Source organism: Musa acuminata, chromosome BXJ1-7 (genome assembly GCF_036884655.1).
Source record: "Musa acuminata AAA Group cultivar baxijiao chromosome BXJ1-7, Cavendish_Baxijiao_AAA, whole genome shotgun sequence".
Classification (NCBI taxonomy): Eukaryota; Viridiplantae; Streptophyta; class Magnoliopsida; order Zingiberales; family Musaceae; genus Musa; species Musa acuminata.
Genome location: NC_088333.1, coordinates 7,345,648 through 7,365,446, shown reverse-complemented (window position 1 = coordinate 7,365,446; position 19,799 = coordinate 7,345,648). Strand labels below are relative to the sequence as shown.

Here is a 19,799-nt window from a genome sequence, read left to right as displayed (position 1 = left end):
ACCTGCATCCTGTTCTTTCTTCCAAAGAAACTTGCATATGATATGCTGCCATAAGCTTTCAATTCAAGAGATACCACAAAGAACACCAATGCAAAATGATCCCATCGTATCAGTTTCGTGCTCTGAGTCTCCACATTCCAGCTCTATTTTGTGATAAATGTGTTTCTTACGATGAACCGAATGATACCACCGCAGGTTAGTAAATGAAGGCACATAACTCGTTCATGAATGCTAAGAATCAGCAGATCAGTACGGGGATTAGGTGACAACTACTGACCAAGAGACGACTACACTTTTCATTGCATCTCACTGTCGATTATACAACTTGTACTTAATGGTACATCATCAGATGATATAAGATTACACTTATTCCACATCAAAGTTACACGAGCCAACATCAAAAGCATGCTCTCCACCCGTTATGTCAATTCATACAACATCACAAAGTGATCCAAAAGCAGAAATGTAATGGAAAAACAAACTCGGGATACGACTCGATCCTTTAAAACGTAGCCAGTGGCGACCCAGCCGAGGTGAAATATGAAGCAAGATCAACCTTCAGGTCATCGTACATGCTCAAGAAGGGATGGTTCTGGATATTCAAGTGTAGTATCAAGCAATGGCCTCATTTATGGGGAAAAAAAAAATGAACCGAGGATAAGAATATTAACTTACCAAAAGAACCTGCGCAGTTTTTCTATCCGTGGGATTTTTCTGTAAACTGGATATGGAGTACAAAAAAAATATCTTAGTTGAGAAATAAGTATGGGATCAAGTTAGAAGACTTGTAGAGCATAAACAGAAACAAAAAGGAAAAATTAGCGTGATGCAAGAAAACCGTACAGCCATAGTCACCTGATCTGAATGATGAGCACAATGAATTGTTTATTTTTTGCAAACCACAAATGATAAAAACATTAAAAAGCCTGAGAGTTTCATTACAAATTCTGAAATTTTCAAGAGGTTGCAGATGTCTAAACAGAAGAGGCCAAATGGTTTGCATTAGGTGCATCAGATATATTGAAATCTGACAAGAGATATATAAAACTTGAATGCCTATCATACCATGATGTCTTTCATGTTCAACCATGTCCTTCGAGCTCCGATGCATGGTTCTAAGAAGTATCTATATCAAGTCAATCTTAGTTCAGTAATTGAGTCAAGCAACATTGATGCCTCATAATTTTGCCTTTGAAGGAGTGTATCATTCAGACAATGTAACAACCAACTTTGTTACGTTCAATTATTTGGCCTAAATAATAATCTTGCTTTTTGCCGAGGGAACTAATGGAATTAACATACATATTAAATAAATAATAAAGTTCTTGGCTATTTGAATGAGTTGGGGGGGTTGAAGCAAGAATACAAAATGATTTAGCACTATAAGCAATTATATTTTTCGGAAAAAATGGAAAATTTTAAATTTTATGAGTACGGAAGCACATTTCTTGGCAAATATTAGCAGTATATTTACCATTCAGAAACAAATGATGTAAACTCCACAGAGAACTGATCAGAAGGTGCGAATGGAGGTGGTTGTTCGACGACTTCTTCAAGCAGTTCATAGAAGCTATCATGAGGTGGGTAAGGAAATTGACCAGTAGCACACTCCAGCATAACTAAACCCAAGCTCCAAATATCACTTATATAACCATGTTTCTGTCCGGTGATTCTTTCTGGCTACAAATCAAAAAGGTTCTAGCATGATTATGGCTTCAACACATCAAGGATATTAGTATATAGAAAATTTTGCTAACAAAATCAAAATGAGAGGAAAGAAAATCTTGAAACAAGCAAATCACAAGCAGTTTCAGGGACGAATACTTACAGACATGTAGTTATAGGTACCAGTAAAGGTGTCACGCTGACCTGAAGAGCTTGCAATTATTCCACTCACACCAAAATCAGATATCTTGACTTCCCCACTATGATTGATTAAAATGTTTGATGGTTTCAAGTCCCGATGAATAATGTGCTTTTCATGGTGCAGATAAATTAGACCATTTAGCACCTGCAAGAATAACGAAAAATGTTCAGGAATATGATGACAGCTAGTTTACTGATATACTATAATAGGTCAAATAACCATGACCATCGATGCCGTTCAACACTGGCCTGCTTACAGATTGCGGCAAGATATGGCTCCGGAATTGTTTTGACATCCTTCAGAAAATTTGCAAGTGAGCCCCCATCCATATACTCCAAGACTATAGAGATAACACCATTGTCATAAAAACACTGATAGCATAGGACTACAAAGGGGCACTGGGTTGATAGGCTTATCCTAAGTTCCTGAGCAATCTGCTTCCGTATATCCTCTTGAATGTTCATTTGTATAACCTGAATATTAAAAGCTATTTTAGAAACTTCCATTCAAGGATTTGATGCTTCTGATTGAACTTATAGAGCAGGTAGAGTACATAATTTTACATTTCATTTATAAGTCATGAAGGTAATAAATGAGAAACTGTCTGATAAGATGTGAAAAGAATTAAATATTGTGCAGATACTACAAGTGGCTTAGACAACCTAATGAAGAGAACTAAAACTGGCTATGAAAAGTTAATCTCCTAATAGAAGCCATAGAAGCAAACAAGGACATAAAACATTCTCTAACACAAAAAAATTTGTCAAACAATGTCAAACATTCTCTAGTCCAGCTTTGGCAAAAAATTAAGTCTGCTAGGCAGAAGTATGGCATAGATATACATCTTCGTCTTCCTCCATATTTCCTCTTATTACCTAGAAACATCAAGCAACTTCTTACATGATAACCATGATGGTTTGCCATGCATTGTGTAGAATGGTTTATAACCTAGAAGCAGTGACATGAAACTCTGAGGTTTTGTTCTTTAGGTTCCAAAAAGAAAGAAACACTTAATTGAAAACTAAAATCAGACAGATGAAGCAACAGAAAAAAAGTTGATTTGGAGCACTGGGATCTTGAAGTTGCGATATGTATGATATGGCTCGAATGACTTATATTGACTTGGAATGAACCCTCAGACTCTTAAGTCTTGGTTAAATATTACTTCAAATAGTATGATTATATATTCATATTGTTGGATCATCATCTCAAACTATCTTTTTTTTCAGCCTAGTTGTGTTCTTTCTTCATTTCTGTTCTGATGAAACTCACTGAAATGTATGTTGACTAATATACTCCCAAAGCTAAGCTTCAGGCCATAGGGCATGAGGGATGTAGTCTAAATTAAAGAAGACCATCCTACAATTCAGACAAGATTCTCAATCCAAGGAACTGAATTGTTGGGTGAATACTCAGAAGGTTGCTTATATAGGAGCAAAGCTGCGTTTGCAAGTCAAAGACCATATGTAGAGTTTTCAATCTATGGCAAATGAAACAAGGAAGAAGAAGCTTTCTGTATTTTGTACAATAGACGAAAATTAAATAGCAGAAAGAGCTTTGTCAATAACTCGAACAAACCCATGTGGACGAGACTCCTTCTCGGGACTCCCAAATTTCAGTGCACACCTTTCACCCACATTTGTTAAGATAGATCAATCATGGCCATTTAAATTAGGAAAAAGAAAAAGACAATTCAACATGTTGGTAGAAGTAAAGCTCAAAAGCAACAATATCTGACTCAAAACAAATGCCATATAACTGATGCGATACCTTGAGAGCAAAAAATTGACTGGTCCATTTGTGACGAACCAGTTGCACGATTCCACCACCACCTGTTCCAACTACTTTAATGGCATCTAAATCAGCCAGACTCAGTTGGTTGTCCAACGGTTTTATAAGAGGTGGCTGCATCAAGACACAAGCAATATTGTGAGTAGCCCGATAATGACCAGAATTCAACATGCCATGTACTTCGAAAAGGCACAAAAATGACAATTGTATACTGGTATAACTTTAATAGAAGCAAGAAAATGGTACAAGCAAGTTCTTGTTGTGAGGATGCAAAGGTCTATATTGACATGTGTCGCCATGATGAACAAAACTTTCCATCTATCACACATGACATATGATACCCTAATTAATCCCATGTCAAAAGTTGGACGGGAATTATGAGAGTATATTAGAGCAGCTAGGTCAACTACTAATGATAGGCTTTCACTTGGGACCAAGTAGTTAAAGATCAGCTATATCCAGATTACTAGGTTGATGGACCGACTTATTGGACCGGAACGTAACGAGAAAACAAACTACAACAGATCTATGGTGAGGATGTATAAGGCCAGATAATGACTAATAGTAATTTCAAACATAAGAACTTTAGGCCATGCGATTATGACCCACTCTATTCAAGTAATTGAGCTAATGGACCTATCGTGTTGGGTTGTGAATCATGCAATGAAGTACTACCACACAATACTATTAGAACTTCTTAATTACATACACTGAAACTGCATAAACTAAATCTTGATCCTACCTTTTCAACAATAAAATACTTTTAGACTTCACGGGCTCAATACTTATCTGCGTGAATAAGTCACGCTGCAAATTTAAAACTTACCATTTATCTAAGTCATGATGCAAATTTAAAACTTACCATTAATCAAGCTGCCCAAATTAGCTCAAGTTGGCTCAATTCTACACCTCCAGCTTGATCACTATGTAGATTAGTGGGCTTAAAAAAAAGCTCCAAAATTAATTTTAAATTGATACTAGAAAAAAAAAAAACTAAGCTCCATCAAACTTCTGAATTTCAGTTACATATTTGTCAACATAACCATAAAAATCAACAAGTAAGCAGATGACATACTTTCATTTTTGTTACAGAGAGCACGAAAAGAGAAGAGGTCAAAAGGCTCCAGTTGAACTTGAACGAGTATTCTCATGAAGCTAATAACTCTTGGGGCCTGTGAACAAGATCAATACCAGAAAGGAGAGACTTCGATTATACACACATCTTCAATCTAAATTCCTTCCAATGCTTGGTGCCTACAATTTCCTCCGGAGGAGAAGCCACCTTATCGTGACAGTGTTCTTAACTACTTTTCTATTGGATAATAGGAGGAACTGCCTCAACATATTGATCAGAAACTAATATAGCATTGAACTTTCTTTTGTTCCAAGAAATCATTTTTGTGGGCGTATATGTATGCGCATGTGTGGCTTTGGTTGCCTTGACTGGCTGGCTTTAGGGTTGATGATTTTTAGCTCCTATCATTCGATCTAACAACGAGTCGATTGATGGTATTCCTTACTAAGAGAAAAAACAACAGAAGCTGAAACCAAAAAGGAATATTTGAGATAGCAGAGAGGAAAGGAAAAGGGGGAAAGGGGACAGGGAAGGAAATTGATATGTTACCCCGCCTTCTTCACTGTGAGAGACGATCCGGAGCCCGTCCTTATTGACCAGAAGATTCCCATCCTTGAACGTACCACTCTGAGTCCTACACTCCTCCACAGAGATCGCAAAAAGATGCCAAAAAACACCGGAAAAAAATCAAGAAAAGGCAAACGAAGAAATTGAACGGGAAGCCGGCAGAGAAGGATATATCATTACAGGAATTTGCCGATAGAAGCTTCGTGGCCGGGGACGGACAGCTTGAGCTTTGAGTTACCAGGTCCGGCCTTCCTCATCGGGGATGCGCTCGGCTTTCTCTTCTCCTCTGGTTGCTTCGTCCTTGGACAACGACGGCGAAGAAGAGCTGCGGGAATTGGGCAAGACTTTCTCGTATGGTGTGCGGGTCAAAGAATCGATCCCACGAGATCGATCCGTTTCTTCACAGACTCTAAAGCCCGGACGGTGAGGCGTTCCTGCGGCCCACTCGGCTGCTCGTCTTTGCCCCCAATTGCAATCCCTCTCTCTCTCTCTCTCTCTCTCTCTATATATATATATATATATAAGCGATTAAAGTGGGAAAGAAACAATTTGGATGTGTTGGATTGAATTATTCAGCATAAAATGCAAATGAATTTAGAATATCGAACCAAAATGACGAGTGCTGATGACTCCACGATCTGCCTCTGGTCCTCCAGACAATGAATGGGAGCAAAAGGTCGAACACGTTTGAAGTCGAAATTAAATGATCATGACAACAAAAACATCTCCCAACGTTTATTGATGTGTGTGGTTGGCTGATGGTGAGTTGTGGAGCAGCCTCAATTGACTGACTTCATGTGAACCGACATAATTCATGAGTCTTTACTGGCTGATATATTAATATATATAATTAATCATAATTATCTTGAAATATAATATCTTTTTTTTTCTAATTATATATATATATATATATATATATATATATATTCCTTCAATTCGCTTGATTAGTTAGATGTTGGAGTTCACATGAAATATAATAAATAAAAAAATTGAGATTAAAAATATTTTTAAAATAAGATATTTAGAACACTTTTTGTGCTCTCACTATGGATTTAAATAGTACTTTTAAAAGGATAAAATGATAATTATGGCCCTTGTGTCTCCTCTAAAGGTCAAATGATGAAGATTATGATTATATATTTTTTAAAAAAAATTATGAGAATTTATGTGTTAAAATAAAATTTAAAATAAAGGAAAATCTATATGCAATTTTGCATTTTATTAGATAAATAAACATATATTATTTAGTCCCATAGACAGTTGGAGTGTAGAGACAAAATACAAAAGAAAAAAGAATGTACGGAGATTCTTATCTCCCTTCGTTTCTTAAGTCGTCGCATTAGTTGAGGTAGTTTTGTCCGCTTTCAATGCGTTGACTCTGACGGGATATTTCGTCCACGAACGGGCACAGTGTGCGCAAGCGCCCCTTCTCCTCCTCCTCCTCCTCTTCCACCCGCCGACGGATGATGGCGGTCTTCACCGGCGATGAAACTGCAGCGGCAGCGGTGACGGTGGCTGTGTGCGGCGGAAGGGGCGCCGGCCGGAGCCGCCGCGCGGTCCGGTGGGCCGCGGAGCACCTCGTCCCCCACGCTCACCGCGTCGTCCTCGTCCACGTCATCCGAGCCGTCACCTCCATCCCCTCTCCATGTGTGCCCTCCGATCCTCTTTTCTCCTCTCCTTCGAACCCTACTGCTGTGATCGAAACGTGAGAAATTTTGCTTGTTTCTGCAGCCGGGGAGCGTGTTCCGGTGGACCGCCTGGGAAAAGACGTGGTTGAGATGTACGTGCAGGACCTGAAGTCGAAGGCTCAGCAGGTGTTGTTCCCGTTCAGAGAACTCTGCGGCACTAGAAACGTGAGATCTTTACTGTATCTCATCCCCCCTTCTATTCCCCCTTGGAAATGTTCTTTTAGGTTGGAATTCGACGAGATTAGCATAAAAATTGGAAGTTTTCTGTAGGTGGAAACTTTGGTACTGGAAGGGGAGAATCCTGCTGCTGCTCTGTTGGAATATGTTTCGATTTCGGGAACTAAGAACTTGGTTTTGGGATATTCATCATTTCGGTTTCGAAGGTTAACTATGTAGTACCATGATGTTGCAATTAATCCTTAGTAGAGTTATCAAATCTGCTTAGACAAGCGATTTTTGTGTGTATTTTTTGAGATTTTATATGTAGGTAATAGATCTTAGATTTTCTGCATTCTTTGAAAGTTCAGTAATGATGACACTTATTTTGGCCAATCATCTTCGGTCGAACTTGATCATCGTAGGCCATGAGTTTGTTTTGACTAACATTGTATCCTCCTAATCTGCTTGAACAATAGCAATTAATCCATTTTGTGGATGGATCATGCGGTGCATGATTGTTCAGAATCTTATTATATGATTTGGATGGTCGGATCATTGTGATTATGTTTGTTTTGCTCAGGGGGGATTTTTGGCTTTTCTACATCCTTTCTCATATTTGCTCCCTCTTTTTCATTATTTGCTTTTTTTTTTTTTTTTTACTTCAGAAGTTGGTGTGGCACTCATTCTCAAGCTTGTTAGCAACATTCCTCATAATATTTTGGACGCAACATTTTATTTTTCTTGATTTTTTGCTCGGTGTTGTTTTCACTTTGCTGCTGAACAGATTTGTGTGAATTTAGCAAGTCATGGTTGTGGTGGATTCAATTGAGCTTTTGGAGCCAAATTCTACTTGAGTAGATGTCATAAGGAAAAACATTATGTTTATCTGCAGCTTTGGACAATCTAGTTTACTGTCTTCAATGAGCTTCTATCCTTACTAATTCCAATTTCCTAGGATATTGAAGGGCCCAGATGTGCCAACTACTGTTCTGAAATTTTCTCCGGATTATTGCAACATTTTTGCTGTGTCACGGCGCAAGCTCATCATGAAATTTGCTAACCAAGTCTCTGATGGTTTGTGCAAAATCCTATTGACTAATTTCTATTTTACTATAATTTTGATTTCAGTACATTGTCATTCTTGTAATCTTGCTTTTGGCAGATCCCAGCATTAGCACCCATATACAAACAATCAAAGGCAAGCTATTTGTTCAAAGACGTAGGAACCCTCTCTTTGATGCAGTTTTTTCATTGTATGGATTGGAAGCCGGTAATTCACCCATATTATCATTATTGACAGGTGGTACATTGCATTCTCGAGCCCTCAGCGAACCAAGTTCGTCAATTTCTGTTAGAAGTTTTGAAACTTTACCTTCTATTGGAGGACACGAGGAAGGAGAACTAAATAACAAGAATTATGGCTTTCTGGCCTCTATTAAATACAAATCTTCTTTTATGTTTCACTCTTCAAGAAAGGTCAACAAATCTCTCCCTCCCTTGCGCTGTGTGTGTGTGTGTGTGTGTGTGGTTAGATCCTCAAAATGATTGACTAGCTAGTAATTAGTACAGTACATAGTAAAATGTATAATTTTATTGTAATATTGACACTGATGTTTGTTGCCTAAAAGAACCTTCAGGATGTGTCTCCAGCTGAAGTTTCAAACTCGAGGAAGGAGTCCCAGAACATTCTTGCTATGTATGATCAAGTTTGTGATGATCTGGTTCATGCAAAGAAGAAGGTTTGAAAAACAAAAAATTCTTGCTTTGCAAAATCAAGCTGGAATTGAGAAATGTGCTTCATATGTTTGCATTACATACCCGAAAAGGCCTAAAACTTACCTTTGTGCTTTTTGTAGATGTATATGGTTTTATGTTTTTATAGGCAAATGTCCAATTCTACTTCATGAAGCTGGCATTTTTGGATAGCATTGTAGGATTTTGTTCTTTGTTAATTTTCTTTTAGAAAGCGTGTTTAGTTCCCTTCATTTCAAAATATTTTTTCTTGATCTGTTCCTTTTGGACTCTTCAACATGAATATCAGATTATCCTATTTGTCTTGGATTTTTCCTAAAATGTTTGTGCTTAAGCAGACTTTGCATTGTATCGAATTAAGGTAATACTTAAATCATTGTGGCTCGTTGTTCTCAAGAATAGTAATGTTCATTATTTCTTTTCCATCAATTCATGACTTTTCCTCATCATTCCACATAACATACATCTTTCAGTTGTTTGTATCTCCCCTTTTTGCTGATCTACCTCAATTTCCCTACTGCTCATATCTGATCCATTTTGTGGCTTCTTACAGTTTCAATCACTTTCTTCTGAATACTCTGAAGTTGAAAAGAAATTGAAGAATGGGTTGGAGAGAGAGAAAGTGTTGGAAGCAATTAAAGAAGTTGAGGAAGCAAAACAAGTGTCTGTGAAGGAGGCCCAACATAGACATAAAGCCGAACTTGTAAGGATATCCTCTGAATTATCAAAAACAATAGATGGTTATTTCTTAAACAGCAAATGGTGCCGAAGATATTCAAAGAATGAAATAGAGGTTGCCACTGATAACTTCTCCGAAGCCAAGAAAATAGGAGAGGGGGGTTGTGGGTATGTCTACAAGTGCAACCTTGATCATACCCTGGTAGCTGTCAAGGTTCTCCGACAAGATGCACGTGACAAGGAAGCGGAGTTTCTTAGAGAGGTCTGCACGAAACCCACATTATTTTTCTTTCTTGAAGTTTAATATATTTGTTGGATTTTAGGGGCATTTTCCTTTTTGCTAAAACACAACTTACTAGATCCGAGTCATCTCGGTCATTTATTTCCTTATCATTCTGCTAGAGAGGGGAAGAAAGATAACTGATTCTGATCTTATGCAGGTCAAAATTCTTAGCCAAATTCATCATCCTCACTTGGTCTTATTGCTTGGGGTCTGCCTTGAGAGCGGTTGTCTTGTATACGAGTACATGGAAAATGGAAGTTTAGATGATCATCTATTCAATAGGGATGGCAAAAGGCCACTCCCATGGATAATTCGATTCCGAATTCTCTATGAAGTAGCTTGTGGACTTACTTTTTTGCATGGCAACAAGCCTGAGCCCATTGTTCACCGTGATCTGAAACCTGCGAACATTTTGTTAAATAGGAATTATGTTAGCAAGATTGGAGATGTTGGACTAGCAAAGCTCCTCTCTGATGTGGTGCCTGATGGTCTCACAGAATACAGAGAAACCATTCTTGCTGGTACATTCTTTTACATGGATCCTGAATATCAACGAACTGGCACCGTTCGGCCGAAGTCCGATTTGTATGCCTGGGGGGTGATTGCGCTTCAGTTGTTGACAGGGAAGAACCCAAATGGTCTGATAGTAAGTATGGAAAATGCAATTAGAGGAGGAACATTTTCTGCTGTACTTGACCAATCAGTAAAAGATTGGCCACTTGCTGAGGCAGAGAGATTAGCGAAACTTGCTTTGCAATGTTCTCGACTGACATGCAGGGAACGGCCTGATCTTGATTCAGAGGTTTTGCCAGAACTCGAAGATATATTAAACAAGGGAAATGCTATTATTAATCTGAAGAAACACAACATCGATGCACCGAAACATTATTTCTGTCCCATTCTAATGGTAAAACTCAAATACATGTTCAAGTCTTCTAAATTCTTTCGGCTCTATTTTTCATGATAGAGGCATTTGTTGTCTGCATGCAGGAAATAATGGATGACCCCTATGTTGCTGCTGATGGTTATACATATGAGCATAAAGCTATCAGGGCATGGCTTGAGAAATATGATACATCTCCTGTGAACAAAATTAGACTTCCTCATACCTCCATAATCCCGAACCATTCGTTGCGATTAGCAATACAAGAATGGAAGTCTCATGTAGCATTCTCAACCTCTTGGAATTGAGTGATTGTGCTGTGTCCATTTTTGTTCGGTTTTGTTTTTGTTTAAAGGATGCCTGACTGGAGGTCCCTTGTTCTCGAAATCTTTGGTGTATGTAAAATAGTGTGCATTTTATGACAGTAGTCATAATTCTTTATGCTGTCATGGAGAAGTGTCCTGGAGCTGTTTATTTTGCTTATTTTATTGTCATTAATTGGCTGATAGAATTATGCACCGCAGATGTTTTGGCTAATTACATGGACATAATGTTTATTGCCATTAACTTCTGTTCTAAGGAATCTTTCTCTTAATCATGAAACAGAGAGACATAAAAAGACCTAGTGATCACCAATTTGGCAAGTTGGAGTGTGAAATTTCACCAACAAAGACATTAAGAAAGTAAACAGGCATAATCAATTGAAGTTTGGAGATTAATAGAAAGATTCCTTAGAACAGAAGTTAATAAATGATCAGTAAAATAACCAAAGATGTCCTCTGCAAAGTTGTTGACCAGTTGAGGTTTGGAGCCTCGACACTTCAGAATACAACTGTATCGGTTGGAAACTCTGCCTGTTTGCATATTATACTTAGTATGAGATTTTGTTGATCAAAGAGAGATGGCAATGGATGCTAATTTGTGGATTAAGTAAATCAAATCAACAACTTGTGTTGCATTCCCAAATACAGTTTCAAACAAGTTGCTAATTCCAATTTGGAAAATGAAACATTTGAAGTCTCCTGCACCTCTTGTCTTGGATCCACATGGAAGTCAAACCTGTTTCTAGCTCATGACACAGGAAGGCTATCTCATGATCTAATATTTGCAACAAGATTTGGGCAATTTCATATTATCACAAGCTGTAATATTTGAACTATTCAGGATTGACTATATGGATCTTTGGCTATCATTTTGATAATTCTTTGTTACTCCATAAATATGCTAAAGCATATGGAGAAGAGAAAATTGAGTAAAAATATGATGAAAAATGCACAAATCTTATCTGTTGAGACTCATAGAATAAAAAACCTGCAGAAGTATTTTGTTGTTGAGGAAATATATGTCAAGACCTTAGTGGCATGCAAAGAACCAAACAATGGTGCTATACCTGGAATCAGATGTACAATGAAGCTCCAAGCAGGTATTCATGTGTGTATACTTCAAATCAGAAACATCTTGAAATGCACTGTATGTTTGTGCTTGTGAATATTTCAGCAACTATTGTTTCACATTGCATTCATATGTAAAATAGATATCTAAGCTATCAGATCTTCACACAAATGACTGTCAAATTGCAGAACACATGCATCCTTCAAAAAAACAATGCAGTCTCTTAGCAGTAAGAATTTTTAGTTCCTCAGAAGCTATAAACACACGTTACAACAAGATGTTGAACACACATGCGAAGGAGTCATGTCATGCATGCCAAGGCTTCGAAGCCAATCGTTCAGGAACACTAAGATCCATAAGTGTGTAGTTTGCCATGGTAACCATTTACTTTCTCCATTTTTCTTACAGAACTCTTCTCCCTTTGTGGTGGTTGATTCTCCAGATCGCAAGAGAAGATGGAAGAATCTGTGTCGATACCAGATAAAGTCTTGCGATGAGAGCGAACAGCCACGTATGAATGCCCCTGCGGTGTGGAGTTTTGCGCATTCAGAGCTTTCTGCTTCGCCTTGATCGATTCAGTCAAGCTCATGTAGTTGGGCCTACTGCTGCTGCTGTCCTCTGTCCTTTCTGAAGCTAGAAGAGTGCTGCTCGAGAACGGTGTTGACATGAAGATAGACGACGACGATGCAGAGCTCTCGTTGAAGTATAGTTCGGTGCTTGGGGATGAGGCAGAACGAGTTATGCAGCAGTGGTTGTAAGTGATGGTTGGGGGTCTTGCAGAAACCCTGGTCGTGATGTTGGTCTTCTTTATCCTCACTGAACTAGGCTCACTACATGTTGAGTAGATGCCAAAAATGTCTTCTTTGGATTCAGCGTCGGAAGGATTGTTGTGGACTTTGTGTTCCATCAACCTGCTCTCCCATGGTTTTGCAGCCATCCACCTCTCTAACCAGCTCCAGCTCCAGCTCCCATTGCTCTGATCAAAACCACTATGCTTTGAAGAGACCGAACTCTGCTTTGATCTTCCACCGAGGGTTGACTTAGATTGCTGAAAGAAGAAGGGAAAGAACTTTGCTACGCAATCGGGCAAGAGGCTGAAAGAAAACTATGCTTATTGCATTCACCTGTTGAGAAAGAGCATAAGCAATGGCTCTTTCCCTCTTGACAGCTCCTCGGTGCCTCATCTGTAGCTTTGCTCTTACTTCTTCTACTGTGCCCGGACTGTCACACCATCCTTCCTAAGAACGACGAGATGATGCACAACAGCATGATACAAGGAAGATTCACAAAGCATTCGTAGCTAATCTCGAAGCATTTATTACTTCTTTCTGATGTCACATTAAACTAAACTATGGATGGGGATTCTGGAGGAAGGAACGAGGAAAAGCCTGTGATGGAAGGATAAGAACGCAAGTCTGCTACCTCTGCTTCTTTTAGAGGATCCAGTGTGCCGCGGCGGGCTTCGAGCAGCCTTTGCACGACCTGCCCCTCGGTGGACATGCGCACCCGCCGCGCCCGGATGCGCGCCTGCACACGCACCAGGGCCTGCATGCACCTCAGCGTCACCGCCGCCTGCTTCCTAACCTGCCGCCCCCGCACTATGGCCTGCAGCCTCACGATCCCTCGCAGCGCCCGCAGCGCCCTCCTCGCCTGCAATCCCAATCCACAACAAGCTCTCATTTTTGTTGGAGGCATCTCGTGCAAGATTGATCTGGACGTGTAGTCCTCCTCCGTTACCAGGAAAGCGCGGAAGGCGGTCTGGATGCGGATGGCCGCCCACTCCTGCCTGACCGCCCTGAAGTCCTTGGGAGGGGCGCGGACGACGGCCGCGGCGGCGGCGGCGAACGCGTCACAGACCGAGGAGGCATCGGACTCCTCGGACGCCGCCGACCGGCGGCTGCTGCCCCTCGATCCCCGCCGCAGCGACAGGTGGTCCCACGAGGAGCTCCTCCACAGCTTCTTCCACTTCCTGCTCCTCGCGTTATCGCCATCGCCACTCTTTTCCTTCAAGAAGGGGAAACCAACAACGCAACCGCAATGAGTCTCTAAAGACCCAGCCATGAGAGAAGAGATTGAACAGGAAAACGACAGAGACTGCAGCGATTACACAGCTATCCTGCTCTTGCTTCTTGAGGACAACGACCAACGACTTGATCCACTTCCCCGAACCACCCATTTCTTGACAGGCTTCCACTCCAGCGGAAGGAGAGAGCGAAAGGTGGCAGCTTCGGAAATGGAGCTACAGACTCTGAGAAGACGGTGTAGCTGCTTGTATAGCATTTCAAATTCAAAATAACATGGAGGGATTTGGATTAAGAGAGAGAGAGGATCTAACAAATCTAAACCTTGGATTCTCTTTCACTTTGTCGGGAAAGCAGGTGCAGTTGGCTTGGGTTAACTCCCAAAGCTGTATAGTTCATCTTTCCTCTTGTTCTTTATGCATAAAGAGAGTGATCTTTACGAAGCCTCTTTCTTGGGAAAGGACAGAGCTAAAGACCTGATGGTCTATTCATCGGGCCACTAATTCATCATCCGCCATTGCTTAACGATCTAATGAACCAAAGATAATGAAATGTGAACGAAGAGAGGGTGGGATCAGTGCAGGTACCACAGCAGGGTGGCTGGCTGAGATGTGGAGTTCTGACACAAACATGAGAGAGAGAGAGAGAGAGCGACCAATAATTGGCCACAGGCACGAAGAAGCGAATGAGGAGTTTTAACACAAGATATCTACATGCATACATGTATCTAGTGAAGTACATTAAGATGGAGTTGGTATGTAGTGCATGATCTTGGTAGAAGAAGACCTGAATAGACTCTCTACGGTCGGATATCTTACCAATAAAAAGGAAAGAAGAACGACCATCTTTCTGTGTCGGATCATTGAAGGGAGAACTCCTGTGGTCACCGTCATGGTTTGATCTCCCCAACCACTGCTCACCTCTCGCCTGTTTTAATTGTATCGCCTCCTGTTGTGACAGCGATGGGTTGCGCGGGCGGGTGGAGGAGATCGGCGACCATGGCGGTGCCGTGGTTTGCATGCCTTCTACGGTGATGCCAAGGCGTACGAGTGTTCCGTTTGTCCTCGTCTCTCCCTCCCTAAGCAAAACACAGTCTTCTCCATCCTCAAAATTTATCATGCATGGATTCAAAATTATGTTTTTTTTTTTAGTTTTATATCATTTTTACAATAGGAAAGAAATCATTTGATCGGTTTTATCCTTTCGAAACAAGTAAACTCTAAAAGACACTTTTGAAAGTAAAAGAGATCCGAGAGACTTACGAGTCACTGATTTTCATACTCCTTAAATAATGCAGGACTAATTGACCGTATCAGAATCCATGCTTAAATCGAATAAAATTTTAAACTTTTTATCTCTTTTTTTAAAGATAAATAATCATTCGTAAATAATAAAAATTAAGAAATAAAGACTTTTTAATATTTTTTTACTTTGATAAGTAAATTTATATTTTTATTGATATATTTGAATGATCAATTTATATATTTTATTGATATATTTGAATGATCAACCTTTTACAAGTGTGTGTAGTATATCACCATCAAAATAATATCTTAAATTAGAAAGATCTGAATAAAATTTTACTTTGAATATCATGGTAATGTATTAAATATTTAGATTTATATGTCTTATCATATGTTGGTGAGACTCCATCATGCCACCTCACATGATGTGGCTTCTTTTGATCCTAAGCTTTAGGGTTCAGGTGACATCAAGGATCAGATCAAGTTAATGCAATCCACAAGAAAAAGGGAGTGCCATCCTCACCCACATCCAATGATGTAAGGAGGGATGCATGTGGGCAAAGCAAGTGATATCAATTTGCCAAGCAAGAAAGTGGCCAGACCTTAATTTGATCCAAATTGTTTGTATAATTGGGTGGGGCAGTGAGTCTGTGTCCAATTAATGTGACTTGGTGACTCAAAGCTTGTCAAAATCACTATTCAATTGGATCTAATAATTAAGAGAGAGAATTGAAATGCTTCCTTTTTTTTGGAAATATTAATAAATAAATTAGAAATATAAAACATCATAACTATTCAATTTTATATTATTATTATTATTATTGCATTAAATATGGGATTGTTTCTTTTAGTTTATATAAATATGTGACTCATAACTTAAGATTTGCACAGATCATCGCATGCTTTACATCTAATAAACATGAGAGAAAGAGAGAGGGGGGTGATGGACTTCACATGTGGGCACGAGGCGTGCAGCTGCGCTTGCAATCTCAATCATAGACGTGGGGGCGACACCACCATTAAATTGTGTGGGGACAGCCGGAGCCCCTCCAATTGGGCCTTGTACTTCTACCTTCTCGAACACCAAACTCCTCGCCTCACCTCACACCCCATTCCCTCTCCCATCTGCTTCTCCTCCTCCGCCTCCTCATCATCATCGGTATGTAACCTGGCAAAGGGTTCATGTAGCATCGCCGGATCAAGATGGACGAACTGTTGATGCTATGGGTGGCGTCGCTTGCACTCCTTGTGACAGCGACCATCGCCCGGACTTGGAGGACGAAGAAGACGAACAACCAACGAGCGCAGCTCCCTGCAGGCTCCCGTGGTTGGCCTCTAGTCGGCGAGACCCTCCACTTCGTGTCCTCCGCCTACTCGCCTCGCCCCGAGAGATTCATGGACAAGCGTAGGCTCATGTACGTACGTGAATACCAATCGATAACTCCTCATACATACGTACATCACCCGTCCCTGCATGACGCCCGCGACGCTGTACAGGTACGGGAAGGTGTTCAGGTCTCACCTGTTCGGTAGCCCGACGATCGTGTCCACCGACGCGGAGGTCAGCAGGCGCATACTGCAGAGCGACGCGAGCTCCTTCGTGCCGTGGTATCCCAAATCCCTCACCGAACTGATGGGGAAGTCCTCCATCCTGTTGATCAATGGGAACCTCCAGCGAAGAGTTCACGGCCTCATCGGCGCCTTCTTCAAGTCCCCCGACCTCAAGGCTCAGATCACCGGTGACATGCAGAGGTACGTGCGGAAGTCCATGGCCAAGTGGAAGGACCATCAGCTCATCCACATCCAAGACGAGACCAAGAATGTTAGTCCTCTCTCGATCGGCCCTCCCCCCCCTCCACCCACCCCCCCCCCCCGCCCGCCCCCTCATTAATTCCGTGCACACGTGCACACCCGTGGCACCACATGAGAGGCCTAAGAATGGGCTCAGTGGCCGTGGATTTAATGAGCTGCACCTGTAATGTTGTTATCATCAATAATGTCTAGTTTGTGTCGATCAGGTAGTCTTCCAAATACTAGTAAAAGCATTGATAGGGCTGGAGAAAGAGAAGGAGATGGCGTTCTTGAAGCAACAATTCAAAGAATTTATTGCCGGGTTGATGTCTTTGCCCGTGAAGCTGCCCGGAAGTAGACTCTACAGATCGCTACAGGCAAGTCTACCGATACGGTGACGCTAATGGTTGGTTTGGTTGGGCATTCATTCAACCCAGTGTTCTACTTGACCAGGCAAAGAAGAGGATGGGGATGTTGATAGAGAGCATCATCGAAGAGAAGAGGAAGAACAACTCGGGATGCGCCACGCGCGATGTTGTCGACGTGTTGATCAACGACGCCAGTGATCAACTTACCGACGATCTGATATCGGACAACATGATCGATCTGATGATTCCGGCTGAAGATTCCGTCCCTGTTCTTGTCACACTAGCAGTCAAGTACCTCAGCGAATGCCCTCTTGCTCTCCAGCATCTGCAGGTACCAAATCGTTCTGGTTTGAACTCTAAGAACAGGGAGGTCTTCTACTTGTTCATGCATGTCAAGATGACATTTCACTGTAAATTGATCTCAGGAAGAGAATACGCAGCTGAAGAAGAGGAGATCGCTGGTAGGTGAGGATCTGCGATGGACAGATTACATGTCTTTGTCCTTTACGCAAGACGTGAGTTGGGTGTCAATCCGGTGCTATCGAGTTCGATTATTTTGCGGCATCAATTCACGTACATGAATGATTGCGCAGGTCATAACGGAGACCCTACGTATGGGGAACATAATTAGTGGGATCATGCGCAAGGCCGTGAAGGATGTGGAGATCAGGGGACACTTGATACCCAAAGGGTGGTGCGTGCTCACGTACTTCCGGTCGGTCCACCTCGACGAGAACCACTACGGCGAGGCCTACAGGTTCGATCCATGGAGGTGGAAGGTGAGTAGGGGTTGGTGAGCCATCACCCCACCTGCCCCTCCTTTGCACAACACACGCAAAGGGGGAGGAGGAGGGGGAGGGTGGGGAGAGTTGGGGTGTTGGTCGACCTCATGCGAGTTGCTGTTTTGCTACATCATCTCCCTCCTCTGCTTATCTGATCTGAGTGCGTTCTTCTCCGCCATGGGGCGCCCCCACAGGACAGGGACATGAGTTCTTCTTGTAGCTTTACTCCTTTTGGAGGTGGGCAAAGGCTGTGCCCTGGGCTGGACCTGGCCAGGCTGGAGGCTGCCATCTTTCTTCACCACTTGGTCACCAACTTCACGTAAGGATTGCCATCCCCCCTCCTCTCCAGATCTCTCCACTCCTTTGCTTCTTCTTGTTGCTGCTTTTGGTGCATCCATCACGGATCACACGTGTGCTGGTATCACTGTCTTCGTTTCATCATCATGCGTGATGGAGTCGGATTGGCTTTGTGTGACCACAGGTGGGCGGCAGAGGAGGACCAGATAGTGAACTTTCCCACCGTGAGACTGAAGAGGGGATTGCCCATCAGGGTAAGGAGGAAGAGCTGATTATACCACACAGCAACAGGAGCATGATGAACTCAGGAGGAGGAGAAGAGGAAAGGGAAACACGGTCGCAGGAGGATCACAACCCCCAACAAGAGAAATAAATGTGGTGAATGCGATGAGGTCTGAGACTTTGACCAGTGAAAGCTGCTTTGGGATGTTGTGGGGGGTGGGGGGGTGCGTATGCAGGGCCTAGAGAAGGCTGCCAAAGCTAGCATAGCTTCATCGGCAATTCCAACTCTTGGCTTGTGCTGCCGCATGCTGCTGACAAAGTGGGAGTGGAGAGGACACCGAAGTGGGGTTGCTTTCATGCACTGGGGACCGTAGCAAGGACTCTCTTCCATCTTGGTGTGGCTTAGCTTCGAGGAGAGGTCCAAAGGCTTCCATGGTCTCAATATGCAAGCAGTGTCTCCTCCGAGACCACTGGTGTCTTCCCATCGTTTCCCTATCAGGTCTAGGCATCCTGCACCAAATGTGACAAGGGAGACTGGGCTCCACGGTGAGATGTAGTAGAATACAACAAGATACATAGATCGTCTGAGACTTGCAGCAGCCTCACCAAGATCTGGTGGGATTTGTAATGACTCTCCTGAAAACTAAAGTTCATACACCACATATATGGGGACTTTTTGGATGTGTAGTAGATAGACTCCATTGGTGAGTACCTCTACATTACGTACAGTTACGTAGATCAGCATTGCGCAGCTGAGGTTAATCCAATTCCATGTGCATGTACGTGTCTATACACGCATTTATGCGTCTGAGATCACGTACGTGGCACAGTTATGTACTTGTACTGAGCCATTGGCATTTGGTTCCTGAAACCGCAGAACTGCGCTAGATTCTCCACCAAGAGTCGCACTGGCCATTTCCAACTCACTAAACCAAGACA

General features: G+C 41.8%; 4 protein-coding genes across 7 annotated transcripts; 2 read left to right on the top strand and 2 right to left on the bottom strand.

Annotated features, from left to right (window-relative positions):
- Positions 1 to 273: 273 nt before the first annotated feature.
- LOC135678547 (mitogen-activated protein kinase kinase SIPKK-like) lies at positions 274 to 5,788 on the bottom strand. The gene is made up of 8 exons (XM_065191474.1): positions 5,481 to 5,788; positions 5,283 to 5,367; positions 3,638 to 3,772; positions 2,116 to 2,340; positions 1,829 to 2,011; positions 1,475 to 1,680; positions 676 to 721; positions 274 to 592 (listed from the first exon to the last, which is right to left on the bottom strand). Exons 1-8 carry the CDS (start codon positions 5,555 to 5,557, stop codon positions 503 to 505), a joined length of 1,047 nt encoding a protein of 348 aa, XP_065047546.1. The 5' UTR covers positions 5,558 to 5,788; the 3' UTR covers positions 274 to 502.
- Positions 5,789 to 6,682: 894 nt separating this feature from the next.
- LOC103991261 (U-box domain-containing protein 34) lies at positions 6,683 to 11,192 on the top strand. 2 transcript variants are annotated; one of them, XM_009410642.3, is made up of 10 exons: positions 6,683 to 6,947; positions 7,032 to 7,153; positions 7,259 to 7,371; positions 8,103 to 8,221; positions 8,310 to 8,366; positions 8,448 to 8,623; positions 8,785 to 8,886; positions 9,453 to 9,839; positions 10,018 to 10,767; positions 10,851 to 11,192. In XM_009410642.3, the coding sequence occupies exons 1-10, from the start codon at positions 6,764 to 6,766 to the stop codon at positions 11,049 to 11,051; spliced, it is 2,211 nt and encodes a 736-aa protein (XP_009408917.2). In that variant the 5' UTR covers positions 6,683 to 6,763; the 3' UTR covers positions 11,052 to 11,192. The 2 variants fall into 2 exon arrangements, with proteins under 2 accessions (XP_009408917.2, XP_009408916.2); XM_009410641.3 differs by having other exon boundaries at positions 8,776 to 8,886.
- Positions 11,193 to 12,269: 1,077 nt separating this feature from the next.
- Positions 12,270 to 14,919, bottom strand: LOC103991263 (protein IQ-DOMAIN 6-like). 2 transcript variants are annotated; one of them, XM_018828990.2, is made up of 6 exons: positions 14,481 to 14,919; positions 14,243 to 14,400; positions 13,873 to 14,139; positions 13,558 to 13,785; positions 13,260 to 13,373; positions 12,270 to 13,183 (listed from the first exon to the last, which is right to left on the bottom strand). In XM_018828990.2, the coding sequence occupies exons 2-6, from the start codon at positions 14,309 to 14,311 to the stop codon at positions 12,482 to 12,484; spliced, it is 1,380 nt and encodes a 459-aa protein (XP_018684535.2). In that variant the 5' UTR covers positions 14,312 to 14,400; positions 14,481 to 14,919; the 3' UTR covers positions 12,270 to 12,481. The 2 variants fall into 2 exon arrangements, with proteins under 2 accessions (XP_018684535.2, XP_009408919.2); XM_009410644.3 differs by having other exon boundaries at positions 14,243 to 14,383.
- A 1,562-nt stretch (positions 14,920 to 16,481) lies between these two features.
- Positions 16,482 to 19,522, top strand: LOC103991264 (cytochrome P450 90D2). Of its 2 annotated transcripts, none has more exons than XM_009410646.3 (8): positions 16,482 to 16,815; positions 16,898 to 17,222; positions 17,419 to 17,568; positions 17,645 to 17,890; positions 17,985 to 18,074; positions 18,153 to 18,338; positions 18,536 to 18,660; positions 18,823 to 19,522. In XM_009410646.3, the coding sequence occupies exons 1-8, from the start codon at positions 16,604 to 16,606 to the stop codon at positions 18,908 to 18,910; spliced, it is 1,422 nt and encodes a 473-aa protein (XP_009408921.2). In that variant the 5' UTR covers positions 16,482 to 16,603; the 3' UTR covers positions 18,911 to 19,522. The 2 variants fall into 2 exon arrangements, with proteins under 2 accessions (XP_009408921.2, XP_065047544.1); XM_065191472.1 differs by having other exon boundaries at positions 16,685 to 16,819.
- Positions 19,523 to 19,799: the final 277 nt, after the last annotated feature.

What these genes read in the sequence shown, in the direction of transcription:
- LOC103991261 (XM_009410641.3), top strand. Translation starts at nt 6,764, where the DNA reads ATGATGGCGGTCTTCACCGGCGATGAAACTGCAGCGGCAGCGGTGACG. An exon ending in AACTCTGCGGCACTAGAAAC is followed by an intron (nt 7,154 to 7,258) that starts GTGAGATCTTTA and finishes AGTTTTCTGTAG; the next exon opens with GTGGAAACTTTGGTACTGGA. An exon ending in TGGTTCATGCAAAGAAGAAG is followed by an intron (nt 8,887 to 9,452) that starts GTTTGAAAAACA and finishes GGCTTCTTACAG; the next exon opens with TTTCAATCACTTTCTTCTGA.
- LOC103991263 (XM_018828990.2), bottom strand. Translation starts at nt 14,311, where the DNA reads ATGGGTGGTTCGGGGAAGTGGATCAAGTCGTTGGTCGTTGTCCTCAAG. An exon ending in CCGCCTTCCGCGCTTTCCTG is followed by an intron (nt 13,786 to 13,872) that starts GTAACGGAGGAG and finishes TTGGGATTGCAG; the next exon opens with GCGAGGAGGGCGCTGCGGGC. An exon ending in CTTATGCTCTTTCTCAACAG is followed by an intron (nt 13,184 to 13,259) that starts GTGAATGCAATA and finishes TTCTTCTTTCAG; the next exon opens with CAATCTAAGTCAACCCTCGG.
- LOC103991264 (XM_009410646.3), top strand. Translation starts at nt 16,604, where the DNA reads ATGGACGAACTGTTGATGCTATGGGTGGCGTCGCTTGCACTCCTTGTG. An exon ending in GACTCTACAGATCGCTACAG is followed by an intron (nt 17,569 to 17,644) that starts GCAAGTCTACCG and finishes CTACTTGACCAG; the next exon opens with GCAAAGAAGAGGATGGGGAT. An exon ending in CTTTGTCCTTTACGCAAGAC is followed by an intron (nt 18,075 to 18,152) that starts GTGAGTTGGGTG and finishes ATGATTGCGCAG; the next exon opens with GTCATAACGGAGACCCTACG.
- LOC135678547 (XM_065191474.1), bottom strand. Translation starts at nt 5,557, where the DNA reads ATGAGGAAGGCCGGACCTGGTAACTCAAAGCTCAAGCTGTCCGTCCCC. An exon ending in GCTTCTATCGGCAAATTCCT is followed by an intron (nt 5,368 to 5,480) that starts GTAATGATATAT and finishes GGAGGAGTGTAG; the next exon opens with GACTCAGAGTGGTACGTTCA. An exon ending in CTCACAGTGAAGAAGGCGGG is followed by an intron (nt 3,773 to 5,282) that starts GTAACATATCAA and finishes GTCTTGATGCAG; the next exon opens with CCACCTCTTATAAAACCGTT.